We start from the raw sequence: 22,027 nt of genomic DNA, 5'->3' as shown, positions 1-22,027 counted from the left end.
AAAATAGCCAGGCTTGCTGGTGCATGCATGCAATCCCAGCAGTCTGGGAAGCAGAGGCAGGAAGATCTCAAGTTGGAGCCCAGCCTGGGCAACTTAGTGAGACCCTTTTTCAAAATAAAAAGTAAAAAAGGCCAAAAATGTAGTTCAGTACAAAAGCCCTGGTTCTATCCCCAGTATTAAAAAAAAAAAAAAAAGTATCATTTATAATTTGTCAGCATTTTTTTCTTTTTTAAGCGCATGTAATTTTTTCTTTCTTTTTAAAGAGCACTTGCTCTTGACAGTCTTAGATTTGATGATCAGCAAGTGACTAAACTGACATTTAAAATAAACCCCACTGGCCACCGTCACTCAAGTGTGCATTTTATCCTGATCCTCCCAAGAAGAGTCAAGTGGCCTGAGGACAGATACAGGGCCACCCGTAACATGCAGCTTAGCTCAGGGTACAGAGGTGGATGGGTGGATGTCTGCTGCATAAAATACCATAGAAAGACTGCAGAAGAATACCAAAGCATAAAATCCAGCGCACACCAAACTTACGTTAAGAGAAACTAATACTCCTCCAGAACTGGGGTCCTCCCTGGCAGCCTCTGACACAGAGAATAAACACCATGCAGAACATGGGACAAATGGGGCTCCTGATTCTTTCCTACCGAGAGATCTCCAACTTCCTGGTTCATGTGCCTCTGGAGTTTTAAGACAAACGCTCTTCCTGCCCAGGGTGGCATCCGCCATGTCACCAGACCTTTGTGTCAGTAACCTTTGCTCCATCCAAAAAAAAAAAAAAAAAAAAAAATCTGTTTGTCTCCCAGAGGCAAATATTTACAGGCACTAAGGATTTTCAAAAGATTGTGCAGTATGCTTTGGAGCCATTTCCACAGGAGCTTCAAGACTTGAGTGATGGCCCAGTCACAGGAACATGTGTTTGCCGCCTTGTGCAGCTATCCCAGAGGGACAAGGGCCCGCAGGGATCTGTCACAGAGTATTAGAAAGTGAGTCATTGCTTTGTAGTCACAGCTCCTATGAATGGCCCTCGCAGGTCTTTTTAAAGGTCTGTAGAAACGCAGCAGGCTCCCAGGTACAGAGCACCGCTTGACAACGTGCGCCCACTGTTGCCGTGGCTGCCGAGGACCCTTTACCCCCAGGCCCAGCATGCTGGCAGCACAGGCAGGGCTTGGGTGAATGGAGCCCGGGGTCCGTGTGGGCCACCTCGTCACTGACCTGCGAGCCCAGCAGAGGGCCTTTCCCCAAGCTGCCTGGTTGCAGACCTGCTCTCTGGCCACCAGAACGTCCTGCGTTCTGCTCTGGGCCAGGGTCACCATACCTTTGGCTCACACAGCCCCCGAAGAGGTCTGAGCCCGGCAAGGTGGCCCACACCTGCAATCCCCGCACTCTGGGAGGCTGAGCAGGGAGGATTGTGAGTTCAAGCCCAGCCTGGGCAACATAGTGACTTAGAGAGCCTCTGTCTCAAAATAAGAAGGGGCTGGGAATGTAGCTCAGTGTGAAAGAAAACCCTGGGTTCAATTCCCAGCACCTCCCCAAATCTCCATAATTTCTGAAAAATGATGTACCTCCTTGCATACTCTTAAAATTGATCGTTTTAGAATTTCACTCTAGATATTGTAAATATCTGATGTTTCCATATTAACCTGCTAAGGGATTCTTTTAAATGTGCTCCATGTAACTCAAGAGGCATTGTAATTCAAGACCCATTATGGTCCATATAAAAATGGCACGAACAGGGTCATTTTAAAAGTTGGCAACGTTCTTTCTTTTCTCCTTGAAATGCTATCTGTATTCTACTTCACCCACAGAACTTCACCTCATGTACACTCTTACACTTGAAAATATGTGATCAACCCATCATAATTATCTACAACCAAAGGATGAAGATAAATAGAAATTTAAATTAAAAGGTGATCTGAGTGACCGTGCAGCTCCAAGCATTAAATATTTTCTTCTGGAGTGAGTTATCATTTTAATTCTTTTGGTATGATATAAGGTAACTACATTTCAGTGAATACTTATCAAACATAAAAAGTAAAGCTTCACAGGAAATGCCTCTCTATAGGAAGTTGGGAAGAATGAGTCATGGTGCCTTGATTAAAAGAAGCATTGCTCTCCGAGTTTCTCTGATCCCTTTACGTGACCCAGGAGGTTCGGTGCCCCACGGCAACGTGTCTCATCGCGGTTCTTCCCTGGGGAAGGATGCTGTGAGTGAGCCAAGGAGACTGAGCTCTGCGCCCAGCCGGGGAGTCTCTGTGCCTTGATCTCCAGAGTCTTCCCATGCATTTGTGTAAAGTCTGCATACACAGTAGGTGCTGAGGCACCTACTCTATGTTGGCTCTATGAATCAGCAGCCTCAAAACTCTCCTCCTCTGCACGCCTCGTAGAAAGTCTGGATTTTCAGACACGCCAGTTTGAATCCTGCTCTTCTTCTTTAAAATTCTTATCAGTACAGGTTTGTGATCCTCGATTCCCTGTGTGGAGATGGGACGTGCACACAACACAGCATTCATTTTCGGTTCCCTTTCCCTCCCCTCCCTGCTTCTCTCTTCACCTCTTGATCCCATTCCCACTTGAGAAAGCTCTGTCTCTGTACGTACTTCCTATTATTTATCTTTTACATTGCTTTTGATTTGATTTTGGGTTTCTCATCCAGGAGAAACTATTTGATATTTAAGTGTGTGTGTCTGACTTACTTCATCTAACACGATGATCTCAAGGAGCACCCATTTACCAAATAAGTAGCAGCAATCCATGGAAGTGAGAAGTTATTATGACTTAGGTCTACAGTGTCACCCAGAAGTTTCATGTGTTCAGAGGTGGGGCTTTTGGAAGGTGACTGGATCATGGGACTGTATACTCGTCAATGGATTCATCCATGAATGAGTTCATGGCTGCACGTGCTGTCAGGAGGTGGGACCTGGTTGGAAGAAGGGGGTCAATTGGGGTGTGTTTGGAGGTTGCATATCTAACCCTTTCTCTCTACTTCTTGGCTACCAGATTGTGAGCCATGTCCCTCCCCTAGGCCCTTCCATCCTGCTATTTCTGCCACTGACAGAGCCAACCATGGACTGCATCCCCCAAACTGTGAGTCAAATTAAACCCTGCCTCTTTGAACTTACAGCTATCAGGTGCTATGTCTCAGCAACGGGAAAGCTGACTAATACAGAAGTGTTCCTTGGGAAGAAGAAAAAGTTCCTTGATTAAGTAAGTTTGAAAAACACTGACTATTAAGCAAAGTGAAATAAACTCTTCTCTGTGAGATTTTTAAAACCTTTCTATACTATGTTAGTGTGTTTTATTGACACCCAGAGAGGCATATGTGTGATAGGCAGAGTATCCGCTCCTCCAAAGATGTCTGCATCCCCGTGCTGTGGAACTGGTGGGCATCTAGTGTATGGCCAATGACATGTTTCAAATGTGATTAAGTGAAGGCTGTGGGATGGGGGATCATCCCGACGGTCCAGAGGGCTGGGCAGCCATAGGCTGTGATAAGTGAAGGAGGGAGGCAGGAGAAAGAGGCAAGGTTAGGGGGATGTGGCTGCTGGCCCTACAGATGAAGAGGAATGCTGGCTCTCTGGGAACTAGAGGAGGTGAGAGAAAGGACTCGCCCTGACAGGCTTCAGAAGCTCCCACCAACGCCTTGGCCTTGGCCTGTAAACCAACCCGTTCCAGAGGTCTGATCTCTAGAAACACGAGATGCAAATGGTGTTTTCATCCACTAAATTGGTTAATTGGACTTTTTTTCTTTCTTTTTCTTCCGGTACTGGGAATTGAACTGCACTTGCGAGGCAGGCGTTTATGCCGCTGAGCTATATCCCCAGCCCTAAACTGGTTAATTGCTACAGCAGCAAAAGGAAATTAATTGAGACTAATAGAATGTGATATAGTGTTTCCTAAAGGAGAGACACTTGTAGCATTCTGTTTTGTTCACTAGTTCCCTCACTTACTGGACGGAAACACACACACACACACACACACACACACACACACACGCATAAATGAGATGTGATTGAAAAATACAGTAAATTTTTAAAAAATTATAGTAAAAGACACATTTCTATTAATCTCCCTCAAAATTCTCTCCCTCACTTTGAACACATGTATCCCATCCTCCTTTGCTGCTTTCTGAAGCATTTCTGGGAGCTTCTCTCCTCGCTGCCTTTACTTGCTCTGTCATGGCTGTCTTGATGCCCTGAACTGATTCAAAACACTTTCCTTTCATGATCATTTTGACTTTGGGGAAGAGTCAGCCATCACCCGGTGCCAGGCCCTGGGAATAAGGTGGATGAGGACACACTCTGATGCTTTTACGACTGCCTTTCTGTTGGATGGCACTTGGCAATAGCATGCGCTGTGCTTCTGGTCACATCTCATAAAGACCCACAGAAAAGAAGACTCCAGAGCTGCTGCAGAAAGTTGCCAGAATGAATGGGATGAGTGTGTTCAAAATCAGGGAGGGGGGGATTTTGAGGGAGATTCATGACTGTGTGTTTTTTACTATAAATTTTTTTTAAAAATGTAAACATTTACCATATATGTATCACGGCATGCAGTATGCATTATGGGAAACAACGGGAAGGAGTAACGAAGTCAAATCAATACAGTCTGGTCAACAAAACACGCTCACAACGCCTGACTGCCCGGGGGGAGCAAGTGGGGAAGGGCCGGTGCTCCATCCACACACAGGGTTAAAAGGGGCGTGGGGCACGGCGCCTGTCCCGGCAGCGCTCCTGCTCAGGAGGTTTTCTGCACGTGGAGGCCTCGGCCTTGCTTCCACCCCTCTCTCTGTCGCAGCCTTCTGCAGAAGGGCCGTGCTGCTGACCCCTTAGGAGGGGGCACTGCAGCTGGGAGGGGAGCCTGAGCCAAGCTCCGGGAGCCCCGGTCAGGGGTGTGTGTGGTGCCTGGGGAAAGAGGAGGCCTAACGAGCGGACACGGCTTGTTGAGGGGGAAACCAGCGCACCCGGGAGGGGTGTTGGCGAAACTTCTCTCACTGCCGCACCCACAGCTTGGGAAAGCTCTCTCGGCCGGGCTCGTTCTCTTAGCCACGTTTGAACAAAACCTCCCACTCTCCAGCCAGGAGAGGGAAGGCGTTATTTACCCTATCTCAGAATCCCTGAGCACAGAGAGGAAACCAAGACTCTGCAGCTGTCCTAGAGCTCATCTTGCCAGCACAACGAGGCGAGACCGGTGCAGCTGCGACCTTCACCCCTGTAGGAAGAACAGTGGGTTTCCTGGGCGCGAGTCGGATGGGAGCGCTCATCCGGCCAAGGGAACACGAAGGGGGTGCTCGGAGCGCGAGGCCAAGCACCAGAACCATGATTGGAGAACAGCGGTGAACTAGTTTGGGGAGAGACGGCAATAGATCACCCAAGTGGGCCCTTCACTGTGTGGAAATGCGCGGGCTGGTCTGAGCCACCGCTTTTATTAATGACGTTGAGCCAGAGTGCAAGTGATGTTTCCGCGTCTCTAGGAAACACTCGGCTCCTCCGGATGGTGGAATGCCAGGCTGATGGCGACAAACAGCAGGAAGATCTTACCAAGCGGGGGAGTGGCAGAAAAGAGCCAGACGAGCCTGTAAAACGAGCGCGGTAAGAAGGCCGTGCATCTGAGGGAGCGAGGTAGATGGCTGCCGTGAGAGGTGCAGGCCCCGAGCTTCCGTTTCGGCCCGGGAGGGAGCTTGAGCGTTGCCCTGGCCGTGGGGCGGACGGGGGGCAGCCATCCTCCCTTCCGGGACCCTGCAAGGTCTCCAGCGAGTGCGTGGAAAGCCCGACCGTGCACACAGAGAGCTGCATCGGAGCTATACAATTGGAAATGACCTGAAATAGCAGATCACACAGTATCACTTCACTTCCGGAGACAGCTTATGATGACAAATATTTGGGGCAAAGAGCCCCAAAATTGAGCAGCAGTTGAAAGAGGCCACAGCATCCAGACAAAAACGATCTGCAGTGCTCAGTGAATGTCTGTCCAGGCAGCGGACACAGGGTACAAGGGGAGCCAAGGCCGGGAGCAGCAAGAGCCCAGGCGGGGGCCACTCACGGTGCTGCACGTGCTTGGCACGCACATCTCAGTGTGGGTGGGCCGGGGACTTCGGGCGGCCTGCTGAGATGGAGCAGCTCACAACTGTGGCCGTGAAGCTTCCTGAGGAGCAACCAGCCTTCTGCTCAGCCCTTTACTGTGTGGGGAGCTGCCTGGGCCAGCCTCGTCCCTCAAGCCGCAGCCTTCACGACCGGCCTCGGGCAGAAGCCAGGGCGACGTGACAGCCTCCCCTCCCTTCCCACTTCCTTCTCTCTTCTCTGCATGACTGATGAGGAAGAGGCTTCTGGAAGGGGAGCCGAGCACGACAGTGAGAAGAAGACGCCTCCTCTACTTTAGCTCTTGGTTTCCTGTAAGCAGCTGTGGGGACGATGACTGAGGAACCTCAGGCAGTGTCTAGAAATGCAATCCTAGTAGTTGTGGCTTCCAGAAGGACTGAGTTATTGCACCTTCTGTGAAGTCAAGCTAGGAAACGTTTTGCTTCCCTTGGGAAGAACTTTTTTGTACTCCTGGATACTGAAGAGAGAACAGGGAGCTGGAGCAAGTAGACTGAAATGAAGTTGTCCCTTTGCGTTAGGGGCGAGCAAAGCCCTGACTCTTCCCTTGCCCCACGGAAAAGTGATCAAAGCTTAGAAGCTTCTAGAAAACACCTTTTGTTGCTCAAACTCCTTCACATCTGAGCGAGAGGGCGTTTCTGAGGGTTAAGAAAGGCATTCAGGATTACTTTAAAGGGTGCCCACAGTAACACTGGGATGACCTAGCAGGGCCATGGAGGGGATGGGTTTTTTCTGACTGAGGGCTAACCTGGCACAGCCTTGAGGATGTCTTTGGGTTTGGCTGTCCCCTCACCCTGCAAAGGAGAAGGATTCCCTCGGGGGAGGAGGAAGGTCTTCTAGAAAGATCCCCAAGCAAGAAGCAAGAGGGTTTGTGTCCCAGGGGTGGGGTCGCCGTGATTTAAATGGTGACAGCCTCCGAGAGGCAGCACTGGTGTGGTGCACGAAATCAAAATGTTAGAGCCTCTCTTTATGTTCCTTTTCTGTAATGAGCTAATTTAAACGTTACACATAGCCTGACCCTGGCCCCTGACACGGGTGGTGGCGCCCCTGAGGGTGGGGAGGGGCTCCCTTAGCTCCTATTTATTCCCGGGATGTTCATGTGCACCTGGTTAAGCACATTCACCAATTACAACATTTAGCTCTAACTAAACCCGTGCTTACAAGACGCACCATGATTTCCAAAGATTTCTGCAAGCAACAAAGCCAGGGACCGAAGTCACAGTAATCAGGCAATCACCTGCAGGGCAGACAATTGTGCTCCCCAGCGCGAGCTTTCCAGACTGTGAGGTCAAAGCACCGCTCCACCGGATCCGATCCCAAGGAGTCAGGACATTTCAAAAATTTTAGGAAGGTGGTTTGAAATGTGGATTCCGCCGCTTTTCCTTGCCTGAGACAGATACCTCCCAGGGCGGACAGAGGCCAGGGTGGGTTTGGTCTTTAGCTGGTCCCTGGGAGACAGGGAGAGCACAAGGGACAGTGTCGATGGCTGTCCAGGAAGAGGGGTGAATCGAGAATGATGTCTGGGGCTTCTTTCAGTTCGCAGACCAGGCGGGGTGGGGAGCTAAGGCACCACCCCCGAGATGGCGCGTTGGAGGAGAGGCCAGGACGGGCGATGAGTCAGGCCTGAGTTCCAGGTGCCCCAGCCTGTCTCACGGGGCATCTCCACCCTCCCTTATCTGACCCAGAGCTTCCGTTCTCCCATGCCAACCCGTCCCTTTCCAGTAAGAAGAGATGAGAAGATGACTTCCTGAAACAATTAACCCATTAGGGGCTCTGAAGGAGAACCAGCCTCTTCCTTCCAAATGCGATTACTTCCTCAGCTGCTTAGCGAGGACTCTCAATTCCCTTTAGTTTTTTGTTTTTTTTTTTCCGGTACCGGGAATCGAACTCATGACCTCGTGCTTGCCAGGCAGGCGCTGTGCCGCTGAGCTATACCCCCAGCCCCAATTCCCTTTAGTTTAGAGTCACGCCGAATCCCTCCTGAAAGTCTCTGTCCCCTTTGTGGCTGGCCATCAGACTGCCCCGGCTCTCCCTCCCCACCAAGAGAGTGGATGATTTAAAAATTAGGGCGGAAAACAGGCATGGTGGCACACATCCATAAGCCAGCACTCTGCGAGGCCGAGGCGGGAAGGTGGCAAGTTGGAAGCCGGCCTGGGCAACTTAGTGACTTAGACAGACCCTGTCTCACAATAAAAGATACAAAGAGCTGGGAATGTAGCTCAGTGTGAGGGCCCTGGGTTCAAACCCTAGTAACACCTGTGGTAGGAGGAGGAAGGTCGGGTGGGGTGCAGAGTGGAAGAAGGAAAAACAGACAACCAGACCCAGTGGGGGTGCGGGGGACCCAGTCCTCACCTGCTTTGCTCAGGACCAGCCCCCTCCCCGGGCTCAGACCTGGTGTCCCTGAGACCCTGCTTTGGCTCAGGCCTGTAGCAGGCAGACTCTGGCTTTACCCACAGCGGCCGCTCAGTCCAGGGACAGGCGGGGAGACTCGCGTGCTTCTCGGGACCGGGCTTGGAGTTTCAGCTGTGGTGGACGTTTAGGGTGCCGAGCAAGGAGCCATGTTTGAGGGGGAACGCTATCCCTTTCAGCAAAGCCAGTATTACTTCATTTTTCCTATTGGTTTTACAGCCAGCCCTGGATACGTGAAGGAGTGCTTGGTGAGGTGCCGACCAGAGCTGACAGGCAGAGACTCGCGAGGTCCCTGGTGGCGCAGAGTGGCCGATCTCCAGCTCAAAAGGTTAATTTGGAGACCTGAGAGGTGTTTCTGTCTCACCGCTGCAGAAGAGCAGCCATGACTAAAAACAGTGTCTACTTCCACAATTCCCCTAAGCGAAGCTTACTGGATCCACCATAGCTAACAGAGCTAGCGTCTCCCTGACCGACCGGCAAGTCATACTCAGCGGTGCTAATGATAAGGCCCCGTGGCACAGTCTGCTCCGTGAGGGGCCTGCACATGAACTCGCCACGATCTCACGGCCCGTCTGCGTGGTAGGCACTAATGTCACCAGCAGCAGGTGGTGGCCAAGGCGTTTTCCACCCAGGGAAGCGACAGGCAGAGCCGTGGCTCACCCAGGCTGCCGTCCAGGGTGGAGCAGAGCCACAGCCTGCAGCCGGCCCCTTGCTCCTGCGCTTCACCCAGACACGCTCACTGCAGCGCCCGCCGGGAATGGGCGACAAAGCGATTCGTTTAACTGCTTCTTGAATTACTGCCCACTTTAAAAATAAAGTGGAACCGTTTTTGTTTCCTTCAGAAGAACCTGTTTCTTAAAAACCCCCAAACATACAGACGAAACATCGGATAGAGGAACATCACACACCGGGCTGCCACCCAGAAGGAACACTTCTTCGTATTCTGCCCTCAAAGACAGAGGGAGAGAAAGCTCTCTTTGCTTTTACCTCCCTCTCTTCTGCTCCTGCGCCTGCAGATTGACTCACTCTCTGCAAGGTGATGCCCGTGTGTCTGGTCTCTCATTTCAACTTAGGCCTCATTGGATGAGGATAAATGGGCCCGCACTAAATCCGAAGGCTTGAAGCGCAGAAGAGGTGTCCGTCTACACAAACCCTTCTGCGACTCCTCAGCACCGCACTGTCCGGTCACCCGGGCGTGCAGTCACCTGGGCGTGCAGTTGCTTCTGTGAATAGACCTCACCTCCATATTTCCTGCCCAGGGGCACTGAGCTTCCTTCCACTTCCCGCACACACAGCAGCCTCGCAGACGCTACGCCTCCGGTGCGCGGCCAAGCCCTGCGGCGGGGCTGCCTAAGGCTCTCCAGGGAGACCGCGCTCATTTTCACTCGCAGCAGCGGCAATCAACGCTTCCAACAGCCTCACTTTTAATTTTTGCCAATCTGAGAGCCACAAAGTGGTGTCTGGTTTTAATGAGCGATTCCCTGACTGCTGGTGCGACTCAATATGTTCCTGGGTCTGCTGGGTGTTCAGGTTTTTCTCCTCCACGAATTGCATGTTCATATAATGTGCTCACATTTTCCCAATTAGCTTGTGTACCTTTTCCTCGCTAGTTGATAGGAGTTTTTATGTATTATGGTTTCTCACCCTCTCCTGAGCCCATCAATGGTGACTCTCTCCTCCTCCCAATAAGTAGCATTGCTTTTTTCTTCCTTTTGTTTTTTGAGACAGGGTCTCACTATGTAGTCCAGGCTGGACTCAGACTCACAGCAGTCCTCTTGCCTCAGCCTCCTGAGCGGCATCACCTTTTCAATTTATTATGGTGTCTTCAGTCATGCAGAAGATTTAAACGTTAACTTAGTCACACTTATCAATCTCTTCCTTTATGGCTGATGGCTTCTTTCTCTTGTTTTAAAAATCCCTCTCCTGCCATGAGCTGATAAAAGAGTGTCACATATTTTCCAGAAGTTTTAATGTCTTATTTTTCACATTTAGGCCTTTCCTCCATCTGGAAGGTATTTGTATGTGTTGTATTAGGTCAAAAATGTTTCTCCTGGGTTGATTCTTTTTATTGAACAGTTAGTTTATCCTTTCTGCTACTGCTGTCAGCCTCGCCCCTCCTTTTCCATATGAAGGTTCTGTATTTCATGGGTCTGTTCCTGAGTTTCTCTTCCATTCCGCTGGTCCGTCAGTCCACTTCAGTACCAAGTCCAACAGCCTTAGTTACTAATACCCAGAAGTCACGAGAGACCAAAGCGAAGTGCCCTCTGCTTATTCTGCTTAGAAACTGTCCTGACTCTTTATTCCTGCCGTTCCTGTTTCATATCAGAGTCACTCAATCAAATGCCATCAACCCCCTGCGTTCATCTGAGGCCAGCTGGTGCTGTGGACACTGAACCTTCACTGCCGTACCATGACATCGCCTCTCCGTTTGGCCAGATTTCTTATCACCCTTTCCATGAAACGCTCGCCTGTTTTCCACTTTGAGGTCCCTTGTAGCGGTGGTGGCTGCAGCCGCGATAGCTTCCTTCCTCGTAAGTCACTAAACAGCTCTCCGTATAACGCACAGGAACATAACTGGCTCCTGCAATGGAGAAATTTTGCTGAGCTCTGTAGGAGTCCTCTTAGACTAAACAAGGCGTCACCTGGGTTTTCATGTACACAACCCAAAATGCCTGCACAAAGTGACTTTTTTCTGCCTACTATTTCTTTTTCTCATTTCACGACATCCAGGACAATGTGGGACAGTAGCAGGGCTGTCTGATACCCCGCCTGGTCCCTGACTTTCACAGCATTGCATCTAAAATTTCCCCACCAAGCATGCCGTCCGCTGTGGGCTTTTGGGCTGCCATTTATCAGAAAGAAATTTCTTGCTGTTCCTATTTTGCTCGGTGACCTTGCTTTTAAGTCCTCTCTTGGTGGACTTCAAGCTGTTGCCAGGCTTTGCCGGGGAGAGCCCAGGGGTGAGGCCAGTGACGTCCTCCGCACGCCTACAGGGGAGGGCGTCTGAAGGTATCTTTTGCCAGGACAGGATTCCCTCCTAATCCTCTTCCCAAAGCACATGGTAGCAGGGGACCCTCGACAGGGTCCCCGACTCCAACCCTCTGGGTCTGCCCACCCCACCTAAGCCCCCACTGCAGCCTGCTTGTCCGGAGTCCATCAGGGGACAAGCTGAAACTAGAAGCCAAAATGCGGCTCAGCTCTAAGGGCGCCTTTGCCACAGCCTGGCTGGCTGAAGAGTCACAGGTGAGAGACGCACGGTCAGAAGCTGGCAACCGGGCCGCCCGCTCCTGCCTGGAGCTGAGGCCAGCACGTTGTGCCCGGGCAGAGGCGGCGCAACAGACAGAGCCTGTCACAGCCAAGGGCCCCTCCTGCCACGCGCTGTGGCCAACGTCCCCCTTCCCGTGGCAGGGCGGGGCTCCCACGCGTTCAGCCCCAGTGCATTCGCCTCCTTTCTGGCCACGCTATGCCTGGCTGTGCCTTCGCGCCGGGGCCGAGTTCCAGGGATCAGCACCCGGAGGGAGGCGTGTTATTTACCGCATGCACACTGGGTCGAATACGCTCAGCTGCCCTCCGTGCGCTCCATGCTTCCTGTCTGGCCCCAGAGCAGACGCACCACCCCTGCATCCCCAGGCTCCAGTTCCCCAGCAGTGCCCCCCTGCCCACCCACACCCCTTCACATCCTCAGCCTCTTAACCCTGTCCCTCTGGGTGATTCTCTCCGCTGGCCGCTGGCAAACTGTCCTCTGCTACTGCAGACACTCAGAAACCAGGTTCAGCCACCAAACTGCTGACAAGGACGCTGGTAGGATGCCACCTTCGGCACCACGGTGCCAACAAGGTAATATGTGAAATTAGTAAGCAGATCGATGCAATAAAAATGTCAGTCTTAGCCAGGCCTGGTGGTGCATGTCTGTAATGCCAGCACTCAGGAGGCTGAGACAGCAGGATTGTTGTGAGTTTGAGACCAGCGTGGCCTACAAAGTGAGCTCAAGGCCAGCCTGAACTGCATAGCAAGAGCCTGTCTCAAAAAGAGAAAAAAGAAAAAGAAAAAAAAAGTCAGTCTTTAGTATCCTTCACTTTGCAGAGTAAAGGTACAGAAGCCAAAGCTAAAAAGCTTTATAAAATAGACCAACTCCCATCTCTATTTGAAAAAAATAAATAAAATGTGGCCTGAGGCAATAGGTACTTCAGCCCTTCAGGAGTCTCTTGAAGAAGCTGTATTGGATTAATCATCATGAGCATAAATCATCAGCGTACTAAGTGCAGAGAAGGGAGAAGAAAAGCAAAGCTCGCGGTTGTCCGTGCTGGAGGGGTCGGGACGCTCGAGCAGCGAGAACCAGAGGGTGTCCTGGGTGGGCCAGCTGGGGCGGGCACTGCCGTGTCTTGCTCAGCGTTCTACTCAGTTTTGTTTGAGTGAAAGATGAATTCTGTACAATGACATTTTGGGATTTCCGTCAGACTGAATGTGGAACAGGTCCCACCTTGCTTCTGAGATCCCTTACACGGCTGCTGGAGTACGACTGCTTTTGTTCACGGATTTGAGTCAGGCCACGCACTGCACATCAGCCGGTGTCACAGCCAACACCTGGGCTGGCAATGACAGCGTAGACGGATGCAGGTGGGAGGTGGCAGGTGGGGTGGCCCAGCGCGGTCCCTGCGGGGGCTCCTGAGCTCTGCAGGCACACCTACTCAACAAGTGGGAGAGGTCACTCCGGAGAAAGGACCAACCGGCCAGGGAGACCTGGCCTACAGAAGTCACTCAGAAATGCATCTCTCTTGGCGGCCTTCTTTTCTAAGTCAAAGTCTCCCCAAAATTGTGTCTATGGCAGCAAAGGCTCAGAAGAAGCTGTTTTTACTATGAACAGGATTTCACCATTTTCCAGCCCAGTCACCAGGTGAGGCCTCACAGACAGACGCCCGGCAGCGCCAGGACGCCAGGGTGTGGCCGTGGACACAGAGAAAACCGGGGTTCTGACTCCGGCCGCTGAGCCAGCAGCAGGGAGCAGAGGACGGCAGGCTTCCGTCCCGCCCGTGTCCCCAGTGTGCTCCCGCACCTGGCTCTCCGGGCAGTTCGAGGAGGGCCCCTGCTGCCCTGCTGCCTTGGTACCACTGACACGGGGCAGGCCCTCAGTAACAAACTGAAACCTCGGAAAGGAAAGTCGCTGGTTGGCAAAGGAAGCGGCTCTTTGTTGTTCCCAGGCTTCCACTCCAAACGCAACGGGAACCGCCGCCAGTGCCGCAGGAGGCCTTTCCTTCGTATTTGATTACTCAATATATTTTTACCGTGTAGCTCACTCTTTCGGGTTTCATTTTATTTATTTATTTTTTTTTTGGTTTTTCTCCGGTACCGGGAACCAAACTCACGACCTTACGCTTGCCAGGCAGGCGCTTTTGCCGCTGAGCTAAATCCCCAGCCCCTTCATTTTATTTTTGATTAACATGAATTGATTGTACATATTAATGGGATTCAGTGCGAAATCTTAATACATGCATGCAGCACACACTGATCAAACCCAGCCTCCTTCGTAGCCCTCCTTAACCTCTAGTAATCATTAGTCTACATTTAGGTCAACTTCTAAAGTTTTTTCTATATTTGAGAGAGGATGTGTGCTGTGTGTCTCTCTGGTCTGGCTGATTTCACTTAATACGACGTCCTCCGGTTCCATCCATTTTGCTGCAAATGGCAGGGCTACGTTCTTCTCGATGCTGAGTAACGTTTCGCTGTGCGTCTACTTCGCACTGTCCTCATCTTTCCTTTGCGGATGGGCGCCTGGACGGAGCCCACGTCTCGGCCATGGTGAGCAGCAGTACAATAAACACAGGCGTGCAGTGTCTCTTTGGTATGTTGATTTCATTTCTCTTGGAAACACATGGGATGGCTGGGTCATACTGCCGCTCTGTTTTTTAGTTTTTTAGGAACCTCCATACTGTTCTCTCCATAACGGCTGTACTAATGTACATTCCTCTGTACATTTCTTCTTCTCTTCTCCTTTGTTTGCATTGGTCATTCTTGTTGTTTCGGTAACAGCCGTTCTCACTGGGCTGAGATGGTATCTCATGGCAGTTTTGATTTGCAGTTCCCAGATGGCTGAGCATTTTCTCATACATTTGTTACATTTGTTGGCCCACCACATAGTCTTTCAGCTATCCCTTGGAGTGTCTGGAAACACAGGCGTCCTCAGTTGTCACAGTGTGAGCTGGGGGCTCTGCGGGCTGTTGGTAGGCCTGGGTCCCTTCCATATCTCTGCACATTCTGTCCCCTCCCAACCCGTTCCAAGCCTGCCTTCCTGCGGCACTTGAAGGGCTTTTTGGTTTTCGTCTTTTTTTTTTTTTTTTTCAGACAAGGTCTCCCTGTGCAGTTCAGGCTGGCCTTGAACTCACTATGTAGCCCAGCCCGGCTTCCCACTCACAGACTCAGCCTCTCATTCCTGGGATCACCACACCTGCTCAGAGCACTTGTGACCTGACCCCTGGGCGACTTCCCTCGTGGTTCAGGGCCCTCCAGCATACTCAGTTCCCAGCTCCTCAAGGGCAGGGTCACGATTCATGCATTTGCTCACTCATGCGTGCCTTCATCCATGACAACCTGCTTCTCCACTGTGCCCCGGAGGCCCCACCCTGTGCCCCTTCCCCAGGACTGGGGACCACAGTTGCCAAAGCAGGCTAACCAGCCACTTTTTGGGGTTATTTTCCAAAGTAATACAGGCACGTTATTTTAAAAGTCGAATCACTGTACAAGGCTTATGACAACATGCAGCACCTTCCCGCAGACGCTGGCTCTGTGGATAGGAGACACGCAAAGCCGTTCGTGCTGTTTCAGTGAGTCATCACCTCTCTACACTCTGTCCCTCTCTGTCCTTAAATCACAGGCCCATCCCGTTAGCGCCTGAGTTTACGCGCTTACGCTGCTGATGGTGGAGGTGAGGGTTCAGCTGTCTTCCACCCATTTCTCCTCCCGCCTTCCAGTTGGGCTCCCTTTCAGCCCTTGGTCAACTCGTACTCCGGCAATTACACTGCTATGATCTGGGCATCATGTGCGGCTAACCATGTGGTGGTCTCTGACGCCCAAGACTGTGTTTCCTTTCTTGTTCATCCTGTTTTCCTAGCAGTTAACACTGCTTGTTTATTGGTTGGTTTTCTATCTAGAGCTACTTAACGCCCGAAGCTCCTTGCAGAAGACAAAGTTCTTCTGCATGGTTCAAACACATCAACTACTTGACTGCTTCCTGTTTTTTTGGGGGGGGGATTCTGGGGAGCCCCTGGCCCCCTGTTGCACCTGGGCAGCAAGCCCCCTGCACTCTGGGCTCCCCACCCCTGGCTCCTTCCCGCCTGCTCCCCACATCTGCCTTACCTTCCTGGGTCTCAAGGATCCTCTGTTAATTTCTCCCCACTACACTGCAGCTCTGTGTCTAGCAGGCTATCAGAGAACTACCTACAAAAGCAATGTAAAGGGCCAAAGGCAACACAAAGACTATCACATAGGTCCTTCTGAAAACATTTAAAGAGCAACTTTTAAAACTGTAAATGCAAAACCAGGTGGCAAGCCGGATTGGGTCCGGGCACCCCGGATGGCTGAGTCCTGAGTGAGGGCTCATGGGAAGGTCATTTCCTTGAGGTCCAGCATGTCTCACAGTGACCTTATCTACCTGTGCACTGGATAGATGGCTGATGGGCCAAGACTCCATGTCAGAATCAGTCACTGTCTAATGCACGGGACCAGCACGGCCGGGGCTCCTTCCTGGGCTGCTAGTCAGAGAACTAGTTAGCACACTGGTAAGGGCCTGGTTTTTCTCTCTGCACATTTTAAAGACTGCCAGTCTCTGGGAATGGCGCAGTCCTGGGTGTTTCATTGCCTTGCTGCCTGTATGCCCAGCAATGCTTGGGGTGGCGGGGGCGGGGGCCTGAGGCCAAGGAATGGAGAGATCTCTGGGGCCTGAGCTGCTGCGGGAGAAGGAAATGGGGTGATGCAGCAAGCCGGGACCGGGAGCCGGTGGGTGGGAAGGGACTGCTTCTGTGGTGTGGGCAGAAGGAAATCGGTCCATTGAGCGGCTGATCTTTTCTGGAAGTTTCGGGTCTGGAATGTTAAGAGGGGCAACCTGCACATGGACAGGCCCAAGGCAGCCAGGGCACAATGGCAGGGGACGGGCTGCAGGCCAGGTGGCTCTGGAGAGAAGGTGCCCATGCCCCAGTGCCCCTGACGTCCCGCACCCTTGCCTGGCCTTGATGCTATTTGTATGATGTCACTGAATTGCCAGCAACTTAGCTGCTCTGACCTCAACCGCACTCACTGAGTTATGACAATTTGACAGTTCTTACAGTCTGGGGGATCAAACCCAGGGCCTCACACACATGCCCAGCCCCCTTCTTTTTTGAGACAGGGTCTCACTAAGTCACTATGTCACCCAGGCTGGGTTCAAACTTGCAATCCTCCTGCCTCAGCCTCCCAGAGTGCTGAGCTAACGTGTGTGTACCACAGGCTCCGCTAAAGATACTTTTATGCAGAGCTTTTTTCCTTTCTTTTTCTTTCTGAGGTACTGAGGATGGAGGCCAGGGCCACATCCCCAGCCCAGAGGTCATGAAAACACAGCACCACGAATGTCCAGAAACACACTCCTGGCCTGCCCCAGGCCTTGGCCCCACTGAGGAGCGGGGGAGCAGGCCATGCACTGGCCACACTCGCTGGCTGCAGGACCAGCCCTTTTTAGCACAATGCCCACTTTCTCCAAGGACACACTCTGATGAGGAGCTAAAGCAGGGAACGACTTTCTACCTGAGAACCAAAGGATTTTACTCAGGATTTTTTAAAGTGAGGGGAGGAGTTTTCTGGAAGGGTAAACACATAATATCCTATTATAATTTTATACATGCAAGGGATAAAATAAATTATTTTTATAATTTTGTTTTGGTTATTTCTTTAAAATTGGTTTTTATTAGTCCATGTTTGCAGTACACGATGATCACATTCATCCTGGGGAGTCTGTGCCTGGACTTAAGACTCCATATGAGTCAAAAACGTAGAAAAGGACAAAATCTTGGCTGACGGGAACACCTACTTCCAAGGGTCACTGGGGATAATTTAAAATGGGTTTAAAATGTGGATAGATGTGAGCCTCCCAGGGAGCGCTGCTTTTCTCTACGCCTCCGTAAGGTGGAGGACACCGGGGTGAAGGAGGGAGGCAGCAACACTGATTCTCAGCTCCAAAAGCTACAAGAAATCTGCAGTTGAGTCTCTGTTTAATTCCTCTAGAAATGGGTAGACATTGTACTTAAGGTCACACAGGTCTTCAGTGAAGAACTGCTCTGGAATGGTGGATGAATGTTGGTGGTAGAGGGCCTAAAAGCTGTTAATCATGTTTTAACAAACTTTTTAATGTTCCTCTTTTTTTCCCAATGTTTTCAGGCCCAATTGATTTTACTTTTTATATGTTCCTTTTTTGTTAGTATGTTTGTGATACATAATAAGTCATTATAGGGACTAGATCATCGCGGGGAATTGGTACACACGCATCTAATTTTAGAAGTAGCACAAAGCGAAGGATGTCCATGGGAAAGTGAGAATGAAAGGTGCTCACGTTTAGGAAGGGCATCCAGGACAGGGGATGCGTGTGTGTGTGTGTCTTTCTCTCTCTCTCTCTCTCTCACACACACACACACACACACACACACACACGGGGGGAGACGCAGGTGTTCCTGCCGGGGTCCTCGAGGCTCCAGGACCCTGCACGGGCCTGGCCTCCAGCCCGTGGCTTCTCTGCCCACGCTGCCTGTGCTTCTCCATGTCCGTGGGCTCATGGACGCAGAGAGTGCGATGGAGCGCAGGCCCCGGAGCAAGGGCACCTCAGGCTGGGCAGCACTGAGCAGGAAGAGGCCCTGCGAGGGCCAGGGAGAGGAGCTGTGGGACAAAGACACGGGGAAGAGGACATGGCTCCTGGAGGAGGAAGAGGGAGGCCGGTAGGGGAGAGGCTGCGGGCCACATCCGGTCGTCCCTCTTTCCATGGGGAGGGAACCCAGGCGCGAATGCCGAGCCATCGAGCCACACTACAGCCCCTCAGAGCTGCTTTAAAGGAACGTTTCTTTCCTTCCTTCCTGCTTCCCCTTTCCTTCCCTTCTTCCCTTTCCTTTCTTTTCCTTCCTTCCTTTTTCTTTTCCTCTTCTTTTTTTTTGAGACAAGGTCTCGCTATGTAATTCAGGCTGGCCTCAAACTCACAGCCACCCTCCTGCCTCAGCCCCCCTAGAGCTGGGGTTACCGGTGTGCACCACCACAGCCAGCCTTAGAAGGTGTCCTGCTGAAAGTCATGCACACTAATGGAGGAAACACTCCAGAAGAACAGTACAAAGGGAGAAATTAAATCTACCAATCAGCTCACCAAGTAGGACGGTTTATTTTGTTTGAGCATCAGAGAAAAACACCTCACGTGGGCATGGGGCGGGCATTTCTCCTCTACTCCATATACAAAGGGGTGGGTGTGCGTGTACGTGTGTGTATACATTTACACATACACGTACACACATAAAGCAAAACCGGGATCATAGATTACTGAGCCTTCTTTGCAGACCACATCACAGTGTAAACGTTTCCCCGTTAAATGCCTTTCACATGAATGTTTAACAGCGGAATGAGGCAGTAATGCCTTGGTTCACGAACACTTGTGTTTGTGAACGATTCAGTTCTCAAACAGAAGTGTTTGGCAAAATCTTGCTTCCATCCTCGAACTCCACTTTGAGTGATGAACGTGACCACGGCCATCTTTCTCAGGATCGTGAAACAAGTAAGTCCCTCACCCGGGGGACACCGGACTCCACCGTGTGAAAATGTCGTTACACATTTAATCGTCTGTAGATGTCTGGCTGACTGCTGAAGTTGTTTATTTTGGGTGGATACTTTCTTCTCTCTCCCACCAGTCTCCTCTGTGGCAGTTTTAAACAGGGAGAAGGTGCTGCTCACTTTGGAATCGGGATAATTTAATCTCTCGGAGGCTGTTTCTTCACTGTAGACGGGGTTAACACCACCTGCTTTCTCCATGGCTCGGTCCTGCTGTGAGCGCGCGTGTGAAGGATGTTTCATTGTTCTTAGGTCACTTCAAGTGACTGGGTGGCTGTTTAGGCCACAGGCAGGGCTGGGAAGAGCCAGGGCCTGGCTGTGGATGTGCTGGGATCCCTGGGTGGGAGCAGGAGACGCCCAGGCCTCCGTGGACCTCCATGTTGGGCTGTAAGAAGTGGCCTTTTCCAAAAGGAAGCGTTTTGTCAGAAAAGAGCAAAGCCCAGGGCTCTGCCCAGGGCGACACAGGAAGCAGAAAGGTGTTAGTGAGGGACACAGGAATAGCAGCCGAGAGGGCACAGGGAAATCAACACTCCACACAGGCAGAGAAGTTGAATGTTTGTAAAAAGGGAATTAAGGGAATCCAGGTTTACTTTCCCCTAGACACTGTTCTGGGTTCTCTAAAAGTAGAACCTCAGCTCTGCCTGCCTCATTCGATGATACTGAGAATCATTAACACTATTCAGAATTTTGAAGTTAAATTATGAAGATAGAGAGGCCTTAGACAGATGAACTAATTTCCCAGTTTCCTTACAATGAAAACAAAATCAATCTGAAGGAAGATAACACATAATTGGAGAACTGGAGGCCATACATTGTTTCTGGATGCTAGAAGCTATTACAGCTCAAAGTAAATTAGCCTTTGCAGTTGTCCATGGGCACCTGTAAAGCCTGCCGGATGCCTCTCGGCTGTCCTTAAAACTCAGTGGTCTGAGGGCTGGGAGGACAGTGGCACGCAGGGCCTGGCCCCGGGGCAGGGAGGCTGCTGGGCCCTGTCAGGGAGGCTGTGGCAGGCTGATCTCTGGATGGAGAAACCCGAGAGAGGAAAGGAGATGAGGGGCCGATGGTAAGAACACAGCAGAAGGTGCCAGCTGGGAAACAAGTAGGGTCATTTTGACCTCTCCATGCCTGGGATAACTCTGACTTTTAACCACTCACATCTGTTTTGGGAAAAGGCTGGAGGAGGAAGGAGCCCCCGTTCTGGTTCTGACACTGTCTGGCAGCGTAGATGGACGTTTTTAGTATCCTTGGGTAAACTTTTCAGACGCATGACGCTTGTCTTACAAAGCCCCTCTCTCCGCCAACAAGGACGCCCCCTGCCACCTTTTCGGGTTGCTCTGGGACCATGCCCTTCCCTTTGGAAAACAGCGCCTGCGCTTAGAGCAGTGCCATCTCTTCTCCCTGTTTGCAGAGTCCCCACCCTGCTGTGGCCAGGAGTAACGACGCTGAAGAGCAGCAGCTGAGGCCCTGCAGGCAACAGCAGCCCGGCTCCCCTGCCACCGGACGGGCCGGCCTCGCCTTCCTACTTTCTACGGGCTCAATACAGTTGTCTCCTGCCAAGCTCATTTTCACCCTTAGCTGCCAATGTAACAGTCTTGGCAGGGCGTCCTATGGGAGGCGGTGCGTCATGGCGACGCCCTCAAGCGCTCGCCTAGGACTTGATCTGCCATGTGAGGGGTGGGTAGGCAGTGGGGCTGCCCATCCATCCATCCTGCTTGTCTCTTCCCCACATGCCTCTCCCCTTTCATGTCCTGCCACGTCATCACACAGCCCCAGCGTAGGTCTTCCTGGCCTCTAGAACTGTGCTCCACAGAAGCCTCCTTGCTTTACAAATGAACCAGTCTCAGGCAATCTGTGATAGCCACAGGAACGGACTAAGGCACCTCCACACCCATGGGTGCTCTTGGAGCTACAAAGCCCTAACTAATCCAGGGGGAACTATGGGCAGGGTTCTGGCACAGGTGCAGGGGGAGCCGAGCAGGGTGTTAAGCTGCCCAGTGGCACTCAGTGATCTACAAGAAGAGATCCCGGGGCTCACACCAGCCACATGGCCCTGGCAAACCCCACGGTCCCGAGCAAGTGGCTGAACCCCTCCGTACCTCCATCTCCTGCTCTGGAAAATGGGGCTCTTTAGAGGCACAGCCCAGAGGTGGCTGCCATGGGTTAAATCCCCCAGGAGCAACTGAGCGAGTCCCTAAGACACAGTACAGGCTTAGCTAATACAAAATAAATGATAAAAATGTGAAACACCGCTATGATCTTACACTCAGCACCAGCTCTCAGGGGCAGGACTCCGGCGGCCAAAACCACCCTCACGGTTTCTCTTCTTGTTTGGCCGCAGTTCTTAAAACCGCAGTTTCTCTTGCTGTGCACCCCAGTCCCAGCCTTGCTCCCTGACTTCCTCAGTCCTATTGAAGGAAACTAAGGGAAGAGCTCCTGCAGATCGTCTCATCAGCTTCCATCCTCCTTTTGTATTTGTCTGCTTTGGTTTTGAGACCAGGCTCACTACGTAGTCCAGATTCACTTCAAAGTTACTGTGTAGCCCAGCCTGGCTTCAAACGCAGGATCCTCCTGCCTCAGCCTCCTGAGTGCTGGGATTACAGGTGTGCGCCACCACGCCTGGTTCCCTCCCTCCTCCATGCTGTTCTTCTTTGCTTACCTTCCCCAACAGAGCCCACAGGCCCCATATCAGGAACCTGGGA

General features: G+C 51.6%; 1 protein-coding gene and 1 long non-coding RNA gene across 8 annotated transcripts in view; one reads left to right on the top strand and one right to left on the bottom strand.

Annotated features, from left to right (window-relative positions):
• LOC106147728 overlaps window positions 1-3,808 on the top strand; it is a 19,580-nt gene extending 15,772 nt beyond the window's left edge. Inside the window, exon 4 of the long non-coding RNA XR_001232645.1 lies at window positions 3,004-3,808. This is a non-coding gene — a long non-coding RNA (uncharacterized LOC106147728). The remainder of the gene's footprint in view (window positions 1-3,003) is intronic.
• Window positions 1-22,027, bottom strand: part of Tnfaip8l3 (tumor necrosis factor, alpha-induced protein 8-like 3) — a 24,478-nt gene extending 2,451 nt beyond the window's left edge. The window contains exons 1-2 of one of the 7 annotated variants that reach the window (XR_001232643.1): window positions 2,738-3,005; window positions 2,332-2,477 (exon numbers count right to left, since the gene is read on the bottom strand). Coding sequence is in view for 4 of the 7 variants with exons in the window: in XM_005376653.2 (XP_005376710.1) it covers window positions 9,748-9,886 (139 nt within the window). In the remaining 3 variants the exon portion in view is untranslated. The other 6 variants (XR_001232642.1, XR_001232644.1, XM_013510325.1 and 3 more) reach the window with 6 other exon arrangements.

This window comes from Chinchilla lanigera, unplaced genomic scaffold (genome assembly GCF_000276665.1).
Source record: "Chinchilla lanigera isolate Chin_1 unplaced genomic scaffold, ChiLan1.0 scaffold00008, whole genome shotgun sequence".
In the NCBI taxonomy this organism is placed as follows: Eukaryota; Metazoa; Chordata; class Mammalia; order Rodentia; family Chinchillidae; genus Chinchilla; species Chinchilla lanigera.
The sequence above is the reverse complement of the archived record's forward strand: the minus strand, read 5'-3'. Positions and strand labels throughout refer to the sequence as shown.